We start from the raw sequence: 11,234 nt of genomic DNA, 5'->3' as shown, positions 1-11,234 counted from the left end.
GGCTCGAGTCCTGTTATCTCCTCTCGTGTGTGCGCTTACCTTTCCTGTGAATGCTCACCAGTCTGCTGGAAATGAATCCAGACAATAACTCCTTTCACATCCAAAGCTTTATCAAGTCTGGTGCTTCACTTTCCGTAGTGATCCTGCATACACGCACACAAACACACACCCAGCATCCAAGCCAAGAACATTTCCGCAGGGTCGGTTTAGATACAATAACCGCATTGGCTCTGTCACTGGCCTCCCAGATTTCCCACATAAACCACACAGATTCCAGATGTTGCAGGGAGGCAAAAAGTCTGCGCCTCTGCCGGGCCCGCGGCGCTCGCCTCTCCATCCTCGGGTTGGCCAAGCACGCGGCACTGCTCGCACCCAACGCTGTGTCCTTCTGCACAGAAGCAAGGCCGCGGGTAACCATGCTACTGGAGATTTACATAGCTGTGTGCTCCCACCTGTACCCAGATAACAAAAAACACAGGCCTCTGCTAAAAGAGGCTCTGTCCCGGGGCAGTGTAGCACTGCGGCTTTCTTGTGGTTTCAGACCTGATTAAACAATTTGGCTCAGTAATCAAAGAGCAATAGCAGGCAGAGACAGAGCAGACTTCCTGCATCCTCTCTGCTCTCTGGCTCACCGGCTTTAAAAGTTAAGGGCCCAGCAGGACCTGTTTGTGTCTCAGTCTGAAAACAATACCTGCACTGTACTTCCAGCTTATCACGGCTGATGAGTTGAGCAGAATTGTTGGACAAGCTGATTACACAGTCTACCAATGCATCATTAATAAAACACATCATTAACCTGCAGTTGAAAGTATAAATTCAGCTCTTTTATTGGTGTGGAAGCATAAAAACTATTTGTTTTCTTCAAAAATAATGTTCCTCTGTGCTGCTAACATAACTCAGCTTTATGAACATGTGGCCTGAGTGTTCGCACAGATGTCGATTGCCACAGTTTGGTTTCCATTAAGCAGAAATGTTTTGTGTAACTCTACTTTCGAGGCAACGCTGCATTGATTTCAAATAGGACTCAACGTGAGACGTTTGTCACAGAAGGAGAAGCTACAAGGCTGCAGGTTTCATTTTAAACAGCTTTCATTTTCTCCTTTGGTCTTTGTCAAACTCTAAACTCCAGTTTCTCTCTTGAGACATCTTGAAATATAAACACCGACTTCCTGTTTGAATTTGTTTCATGGAGGCTAATGTCATGCTACAGTCCATCATAAGATGTAATGTACGAAGAGTTATCCTGTCAGCTGCATTTAGAGGTGATTGCTGTGAAGCTGCCTTGGAGCAAAACTCCCCTAATGTGTATTTCACATTATCAGAAAGGTGATGGAAATTAGTCCCCGGTGGAGAAAAAGAGACTTAAAATCAGCTTGAAAATTACTGAAAAATCAATAAAACATGAGCTTATTTTACATCTGCCACCTCTGAGAGAAAAGAGTGATTGAGGGAGAAATGTACCTCTGTGATTAGATCCTCGTTGCTCTAATAGAAACCAGGTGCGGGACAGTGGTGTAAATGTTTTCCCATGCATTTTTGTGGCCAATGGAGCCTCAACAGATTCAGACCTGACAGCATTACATGCTTTGTCATTCAATGAAACAATAGCCACATACGCTTGTCATGCCAGTTTTATGTTCTTCAAGCCTCTTTATACAAACTTTGACCCCTGTGAGCTCTCGCTTCTACACAACTGTCATGATACTGAATTAAAGTTTTCTGTTTTCACCTTTGTGTCGTAGCTTCATACAAAAAGTCAAGTTATGTAACAAACTGTTGCAGGATAAACGAATCATGAAAATCTGAAGTTTCTTTTATAATTCATCTTCTGTTTTGAAAACAAATTTGACATAATTGGTCATCTGCTTGGGATTTGTTTGATCTCCACTAAAGGAAGAAACTGTGATGTTACGACAGACAGTCCTCTAAAAAAACAGAATTAGCAGCCACTTTAATGGATGAGCCCCTCCTTCCCCAACCCCATAATCTAAACCCAGATATACACCACATGTGTGGCTCCTCTGGAAAAATGAACTCGACTTGGGAATATATGGTCAGGAAATTTATAGCACATGCCTGGGACGAGCCCTCGGGGGGTGAGATGGAGGTGGAGGGGAGATCTCCCCACTCCCCGAGCCTTGTTTCCATTAGGCTGGGAAGAGCAATCTCCCAGACTATTCAAGGGGGCCTGGTGTTAGACCTCCTGGCCAACAGCATGACCCAATGGTGGAGGAGAAATCAGTTTCCTCACATCTGGGATTTTCCCACTGCAGCGACGGGGCAGCATTCCACATCAGTCACCAGACACAGCACGCACACAAACTCTGGAATTTGTGTGCAAATAAATATGTGTGTGTTTATCTGTGTGTGTTTATGAAAGAGGGGGAGGGAGATGGCGGACAAAAAAACTAGCCCAGAAAACGTGCCAGTTTTTCAGGGAAAACGGGAAAACGAGCGCCTTCTAAAAGCCGCCCGTCCAAAACAAACAAGTGGGTGAGTCAGTGAAGGGAAAACATTCTCAGGATGATTGATGTTTCCTCTCCTCGCATCTGCTATTACTTCCACCGCCAAGGACCACTCCAGAGGCTAAGTCATCGTCTAGCCACAATGATACTCGCTGCGATAATGCTCATCTTCACTGAACAACGTTTTTTAGAGTGAGAGAGGGGAGGCGCGGCGGTGGGCTGTGTTCACCGCTGCAGTCATTCATGTTGAGAGAGGTCAGAACCTTGTTGCTGTGCTTCCTCCATCACTTTTACCATCAGGGGCTGACAGGGACGGTATTGTCTGTCTGTCCATTCCCACCTTGTCAGTCACTGAGCCCGGAGATTGATACCTTGTTTACAACTTTGACATCTAGCACACTCATTCATTATGATGTTTTCAAGCCCTGTCAGCCTGTATCGACCAAAGGGTTAGTGATATGACAGAGAGATGATTGTTTAAGGATTCTTTATGAAAAAAAATCCTTGTAAGTCACTTCACTTTTGTAGGAAGTGAAGGGCGTCCTCCTGAATTAAAGATGCATTTTTGGCCTGTTTTGTGTAAAATTGGCAGGATTTGTGTGTTAACTTCCAGCCTTTTTTCTCTGCAGGCTCGCTGGTTCACATGACCAGCGTAAAACAAGGTGCTTGACTCGGCCTAACCCTGACCCTTTGCTGAACAGTCACAGGCTAAAATGAAACAGGTTCTCTGGGCGTGTGTGTGTGTGTGTGTGTGTGTGTGTGTGTGTGTGTGTGTGTGTGTGTGTGTGTCCTCCAAGCTGCATTTAAGCCTGAGGTCTGATCAAGTGGGACTGAAAATAGCAGCGTGCTGATCACTGGTGCACAGGTTCCTCCCTGAACCAAAAGATATTCTTCATTCCTGTGACTTGCTAAACCTTAAAATAACGGTGGCAAATTCGGTGAGATCCAAGTGCAGATGAGAAGCTGTCACACTCTGAGAATTATTCAGTTCCTTAACTGTGAATGAGCAGAAAGTTTAGATGTTTTGCTTCAGAGGAAGGTAGAATCTTTGATGTTTGTGGAGCCTGAGCCTCACATATGTCAGATCGAGCACCATGGGAGCAGTTTTTGGGTTCATTCCTCCTGACTGCACATCATCAGTTCAGACCCATCTAATGGAAAACTGAACCCTTCATTAATATTCTCCCTTCAGCTACACACCCCTTTAGCGCTCAGATATCTCACTATGTGACCTTGTAATAATCTGTAAATCACTCATCCTGCTCGGTGGCAAACGGGGTCTGTCTCCTTATTGAAATGAAGTAATGTTAGCTCAGCTTCATACGGAGAGGGCAAACTGAGGTCGACGGAGATTTGTTCATTTAAGAAACTGTCAATCTTCAGCCAGTCACTTTGTGTTAAGACTGTGTGTTTATAATGGCATTAAATCTGTTATAACAGTAATCCCAGCTGGCGAACGAGAAATTAACGCAGCTGATATGATATCACCACTCTTAGGTCTGAATGGGCACACAATAATAGGAGGAAATTCCTAGAATAATTATGGTATAATGATTACTGAAGTCTGGCAGGCAGCAGCAGCCTCACAGAAGAACTTATCGTGTTTTTCTTCAGACGTGAGCTGAGGTTTTCTTTTCTTTTCAATATCTGCGGCGCAAGATATTGTGACAACAAAACTAAATGGTGCTGAAACTGAACCCATGTTTCTGTTGAAGGGCTGACCTACTCTAAGCTACCTGGGGAGAACTCACTGAACCCTCACTGAGCTTTAGAATAACAGACGACATCATCCTGATGAGAAATGTAGGTCAAAAATCCTAACAGGTAAATAGATAAATAGATCTATGATAATCAAATGATTTACAGGCAAACACGTGGAATAATAGTTGCATTAAGTGATACAATTGTAAAGGTATTATTGATCACCACAGACACAGGAGTCCCTTTGACTGAACGGTGCTGCCATGCTGTGATGATTTTTTTTTTTTTTTCTTTACGTCTTGTTGTTTTGGGGATGAGAATAAAGAGACAGACTGAACAGGAGAAAGTGATTGCTCAGTCTTCAAATGTGTCATTTGAGAGCCGCTCTGTGTTTGTAGTGGTGGTGGTGGTGGGGTGTTGAGTGGTTTGCAGCTTGTGATGCCTTCAGGTGCTCTACGTAGAACTGAATTCCCTGCTTTAAGGACTCATGTCTCAAGAGGAGACTCCAGCTAAAGCAACATTTTTTACTTGGAAATGCTTTTAATGTTTATTTCACTGACGTGGTTTCAAAGTAGCGTTAATTCACAACAGTCTTGTACTTCTGAGATGTATGTTTTTATATTTTTATAACATCTATCCATTTTCATTTATATGTATTTGAAATACTTTTCTCTTTTTATTTATATTTATCAAGACGTGCTTGTTAAGTTTCTCCTTTTCCGGAGAATGTGTGTTCCCGGAGAGCTGGTTTTTCTAAGTGTTTTAAAGTCAGTAAACTGTATCTACACTGATCCCGTGAGATAAATGATGTGGGTCTAAAGATGTTTTCCATCTCACCTGCATGGAATGTTCTCTTAGTGCTCTTTGGGATAAACCGTCATGCAGGAACCATTAGTGTTCACATAACCGTGACAGAACGTTTTATGGAGGCCTCCCTTGATGTTCTTTAAGGGTTACATGAAATATTGCTCAGTGAGAATCTTACAAAAATCAGTGTTTGCTGGGTCATTAACTGTGTGACATTTAACATTAAACAATGGCTGAATAGCATGCATACATATAATCAAGGCATGATAATTACACATCATGCAAAAAGGCAATTGTAAAATGGTTCCATTTTACTATTTATTGTAACCATCAGTCCTCCAGGCTTTCTGTTCCTCCTCACCACGCATTCTTTCGGTAAATCATGTGCGCTTCGTTTGGAATGCTCATATTTCCCGCAGCTCTTGAAGGTACCACAGCTTTGCAGCGCTCATTGCGCGTGAATCCTTTCACAAATACACACAGACGCACGTACACACACATCTGGTGTGAGTGTGAAAGTCTGTCCTGATGCTTCATTTTCACTTTGTTGCTTGAACTCGTTTCATTGATTTGCGTTTTAACCCAGAGGAGTATTTATTTCCCCCTCAAAATGTTGACAGCAGGGTTTGAAGACCGCGCACTGAAGTCACGTTTGCTGCTGCGGTAGAGAGAAAGTTCATAACTGGGAAAAGGAAAGGTGATTTTCTGAGACTTTATCATAACGGGTTTGCGTGGGACGAAGAGGATTTGGTTATTATGAGCGAGTGGAGAATCTGCGATGACATCTAGAAGAAACTCCGCGAAACTGAAGCTCCGGCGGTCTTTCAGCGAGCAGCTGCGGAGCTCCACATCCAAAGCCTGGGATTTACTGTGGAGGAACGTCAGGGAGCGGCGACTGGCAGGTCAGTAGCCCGCTCCAGGCAGACCCAAGCCCGCTGGAACAGTGTGCTGGAGTCACAGTCAGTTTAATCTTTGGATGGCCGCGAACACATCACTCATCGTGCGCATTAAGTGGCAGCAAAGTGGCGCAACTAATGTTAGAGGACAAAATGCATTTTTGAAAATTGTATTAATTTCATTTGGTCGATAAGATCTCTTATGATAAGGTCAGTCGGTAATTAGGTGAAGTGAAAAAACACATTTAAGTAAACTTTAAAGTAGATATTACACGTGCTTGTGCCCCAATCTTAAAAATTAAAATGTACGTTGTGATCAGGACTGAAGTTGCGCTTTGATGAGAACTGAAATCCTGCCGATTGTAACACTGAATAGCAACATCAGTGTATAAGCTCTTGCACACGTGTAGGAAACCCTCGGTCATTTGCTTGTGCGGTGTTCTTATTTAACTTCTTCCATTATAAACGACGTCGGGCCGGGTGGTGCCGCTGGGTGGCGCTGATGGGTCATTTTTGCACTGTGAAATGAAAGCTGAGTGAGGGTGGGGGATATTTGACAATTTTGCCATTTGAATCGTGGTGTTAAAGTATCCACGTGCTCATAGATCAACTTAAATTAGCATTCAAACATATAGAAACACATTATTCTATCTATCTTTATTTCTTTTTATCTCTTTCCGTAGTTTCCTGTCCGTGTGGTCCACAGTGTCAGAGACAGTACTGCAGCTGCTTCTCAGTCTCTTTGGATTAGTATAGACTATTTCACAGTTTCACATATAGATATTATAGAAGGATTACATGTTTATCTCCTGTTGCTCTGCTTGCTGATATGAATACGTGGCTGTGAGTCTTTTGACCCTCGCCGTGTCCCAGCAGTGTGACTCCAATGTAATGCTGTAGGCTATTCATATTAGCTTTAAATGCTCCCGTCCCTCTGGAGGACAAGACACACTGTGCTGCCAAACATTGTTAAGTCACACTGAACTTAATTGTTATTAAAGTCCAGTCTCTTCAAACAGACTCTATATGAGGTAGACTCACACATTTGATGCTGTTTGTTTATGTTTTAATTTTTCTATTAAGCTACTTTTGGGTAAATCTAAGAGAAACACTGAAGATTTAGATGTTGATGTCTGCTGAATTTGAGTCTTGAGGGCGCTCTGTGTGAGGGGAAATCAATCGTTTGTGCAGTACCCTACATTTAACACTACATGCATTGATTTCAACAGCCGCTTACGTGGGAAAGCAACATGAGTCACAAACCAGCTCTGTCTTCATCAGCAGGAGTTTGAGTGTGTAGTGTCATACAAATAGAGACCAAACCAAGTGTGCTCGCTTTGTTTCAGCGCATTCAAAGCTGCTGTCTTCTTGTATTCTGTGCGTGAAGTTTGGTACGTGCCCGGCTCAGCTGTGCAGCCTGCTGAGGCGCATTACTGATGCAGCAGCTGAGTCCTGCATTGTCTGGATATTTGACACATTAATCTTGCATTCTTTTCCATATACAGCATGTGTCGGTGATGTGTGCCATGCATCTGGCACGCTCTGCAGTCCTGAGGCCTTGAGCTGCTCGTTTACACATTGAACAAGGGGTCACATAGAGACCTGATGCAGCTAACTGACTTGACAGATGGATTGAAACTTATGTGGATACTGTTATACTTTCTTTTAATATATCCCCGCAAGCAAGTTCTCTAGTTACTTCTTTCGCAGTGTGTTGCAGATATATATTTTGGGAGTTTTTCACGCCTCTTTGTACATAGATTCTGTTGATTATGAATATCACATCGGGCTGTATCCAAGGCGGATATGAAATTTGGGGCAAACGGGAGGAAATTTATCCTTCATTTCCAAAGCAGATTCAAGGGAAATGAGATGGAGGAGCTCTGGATTTGAAGCTCAGGTGTTTTAGATCCCTGACAGGTAATTTCTAGTTCATCAGAGATGATCTGGCCAGTCAGCAAGGAAATTCATGTGTGTCAAATCACAGATGGAGGCCTATTTACAGCCAAATACTGATGGATGACAGCTGTGGAAGTCAGTTTGTAGAGAGGGATGCATAAAATCTTTTTGCACACTAAAGCACGGACTGATACTAAATGAAATTATGTGCATCAGTGTATCAGATAAAAAGTGTGGAGACCGTCCATCAAACAGTTGTTAAATTTAAACTGTATCTGTACCCTGCTGCTGTGTTGAAGGTCACTTTGCAATAAACAAATATTTAAAAGGACATGGTGGGCCTCACATACTCCTGTGTGATTAATAGGTGTTAACTGTCACAGGTTAACAGCAATACAGGAGCCAAATACTGATAGATGTGAGCTGTCATACTGTCTCTTTCTTTATATATGTATAAATATCACAAAGGATTTTTTAATTACAGGAAGATATGCACGAAACGTCTCAGGGGTTTGACTTTGAGTTGAGTCAATTGCTCCCACAGATGAATGAAAATACAGGATATTGTGAAATACTGTTGGAAAAAATGTTATTTCATCTTGAGCTGAGACTTGCACTGTGAATCGGAAATATTAAAATTGCCAGTTGGGAATGTTCAGCACCTGAGCTGATTGGTTTAACAGTCTGGAGGTTTTGGGTGAATGAGTGATTCAGTGTGTGGAGGAGTACAAACATATGATTTATGGCTTTTGATAGCATGTTATTTGGGATTGTCTGTGTTTCACTTTAATATTAATATCATGAGGACATCAGTTACGGCTCTCACAGGTGTCAAGATGGATTATCGTCTTAAACAGACTTTCTTGTTCCCCTCTTGTATTCCCCGAGCTTTATATGTTGATCTCTGGTAAATTGTGCTTGAGATGATGCTGAAACACTGCCTGTTTCAGAAGCTGCTCTCTGACTCCTTGGTCAAAATCTGTACATGTATGCTGAAGCTTCATTGGGATATGCAAAGCAGCAAATCAACCATTACACCATGAGTAACACAATCTAATGTTTTTAAGACAGGTGAGAAGCCTAAATATCTTGGGACACACATCTACTTTGGGGGAAACCCAGCAGCTTCATGCAGGTGCTCGAGGGGCGCTTACTGCTAAAGATGAGATTAAGGTCTGAATAATTAAGCATGGAGGGATGAGTCACAGCTGTAGCGGGTGAAAAGTCTGCAGTACAGCACCCACCACCTCATCCACTGCACCATTCAAATGATCGACTGCTTCAAGTTACCTGCAGAGCAGCACAACTGCTCTTGCAGTATTAAAGCGCAATTTACTTCCAGACCTGAGCTCAGAATTCAGACATTTGATGGCTCATGAGGTGGAAACCTTCAGTCACACTGCTGCTATTCTTAACCCTCAACCACAGGAAACGTAGCCACACCAGAGCCAGAACTGCCCAGTGCGGATTACATGTGTCTGCTGCTGAATCAAACCACATCAGAGCGACGTCTAAACCCCACTAAACTGCCTCCTTACTCATCATCTTTGGGCCCCGAGCTTATACTCCGTGACTCAGAATATAAGTTTCCCTTTTTGTAATTACACCTGGCTGCATGCGAGACTGAGTGAAGGTTGGACAATGCGTTACAGTCGCATTTCAGCATGGCTTCATTTGTCATCACGCAGTCACATGCACGGCCTTCACTGTGATGAAGGCTAAAATCCACTCTGTCAAGCATCTTACAGAGCCTCACTATGTGTTTATGGGTAATGTGAGTCTGGATTCCTGTTGCCATGCTGTATAGTAGTTGAGCTCTGAAACCCAGACAGAGGCGTGTTGGAGCAAGTTTGATAAGGGCTGGAGTCACTGCGCCTGACACACAACACTCCCACTAAGGACACACCACAGCCATTTCTTCATGGCATGCAGCACAAAGTTAAACACAGGGACACCTGAAGAGAATGCTGTAGATCACGAAGCTCTTTCACAACCCCCGCTGAGGTATTTGAGCGCAGACAGACGCGAAAACACCATTAATCTCGTTCATTATGATGTTGCATAGTAGTGGGTGATTGATTCCGTAATCCGATATGTGTGATGCACTCAGAGAGTTTCTCCGTCTAGACGGGGAGGGAAGAGGAAAACGCAGAAATGGGTTGAGGGAGATCACGCTGCCACTCATTTTTTAGCATCTGACACCTGAAGCGATCCTTGTACAGTATGAATGAACACAGGTGCTTGTGTGTGCAAAAACTGAGTCGCTGCCAAGTGAAGTCGTCTGAATAGTGTCAAACCACCACCTTAAAAAAAGCAACAATCACACATTTAAATAGCTCCACCTGAGGGTGTGGAGAGGGTCATTAAACCCAGGAGAAGTCTATGAAAACGTGCAGCGCGCACTGAAGTGTGCTCCTGAATTGTGGTCTTTGTGAGCTTAAGCTAGGGTGGATTTTGCCAGGCAGGGAGTGAAACAGACAGGGCCTGTGTTTGACTTGGTCACTTGCCCGTTTGTGCTCTTTTCACATGTATGGCGCCATGCTTATACTACACAGGCAAGCCTGTATGCAGAGGCCTGGTCACAAGGAGAGTGGCAGGGGCCCTGAGTGACGCTGGGTGGGTCGGCTCGTGTGGACGTGGACTTGACTTCAGGTGTGAGGAGGCTGTTGTTCCATGTTGTAAACCGGTTCATACAGTGCACTTTTAAATCAGAGGAGCATGTTGTCAGTGTTTGGTCCCATAAAACGTTCTTCAATTGCTCTCATACTATGGAGATTATCAGATATTATAATTACATTAGTGTGGATATTTTCAATTCTTCAACCCAAATAATTTTTATTTTTGTTTTTTACAACTTTATTCAAAGTTTGATTGACAGTTTGATTGACGCCTGTTTGCACACGTCTTAAAACACTTAACGCATTACCTTCTTGTTCACTAACTGCAAATATTCTACCATGAACATTAGTAGTAAATACTTCTAATTTTCATATGTAGCAGGGACTTGGGGCACATTGTCACTAAACAGCCCCCAGAGCTGAACAGATGACATGCCAGAGCCTGATCGTTCCTTTTGTGTGGAGCGAAGGGGACGTAGGCCACTCATATGTATTCAAGCTAAAATTTCTTTTCCCCCCTGAGGAGCTGACACTTTGAGGAGACCTGCTGAGAGGCCTTCCTGTGGCTGGGTCTAGGGGTTGAGTGGAGCGGGTGGGGGAGTAGAAATTAGCATTCTCCAACCAAGAAAACAAGTTCTCCCTTTCTCTCGCCTCTGTAGTTTTCTCTAAAATGGCACAGACTCACTCTCGCCCAGTAAACTTGGCACCTGTGTGACCAGCAACAGCAGAAGAGTTGTTCTAGTGCAGGGCGGGTCCAAAACCACTATTTTTCTAAGCCCTCCCACACCCCTCTTTCTTCCACTCCTGCTCTCCTTAGTCAGTTCATAGGCATTCCAATGGTATTTATA

General features: G+C 43.4%; 1 protein-coding gene across 1 annotated transcript in view; it reads left to right on the top strand.

Moving 5' to 3' along the window:
• Positions 1-5,514: 5,514 nt before the first annotated feature.
• stard13b (StAR related lipid transfer domain containing 13b) overlaps positions 5,515-11,234 on the top strand; it is a 30,440-nt gene continuing 24,720 nt past the window's right edge. The window contains exon 1 of the mRNA XM_076735812.1: positions 5,515-5,875. Coding sequence (XP_076591927.1) covers positions 5,752-5,875 — 124 coding nt within the window. The 5' untranslated portion in view covers positions 5,515-5,751. The remainder of the gene's footprint in view (positions 5,876-11,234) is intronic.

This window comes from Chaetodon auriga, chromosome 7, assembly GCF_051107435.1.
Source record: "Chaetodon auriga isolate fChaAug3 chromosome 7, fChaAug3.hap1, whole genome shotgun sequence".
Classification (NCBI taxonomy): Eukaryota; Metazoa; Chordata; class Actinopteri; order Chaetodontiformes; family Chaetodontidae; genus Chaetodon; species Chaetodon auriga.
Note: the sequence above shows the minus strand (reverse complement) of the source record. Positions and strands in the feature narration are given on the sequence as shown.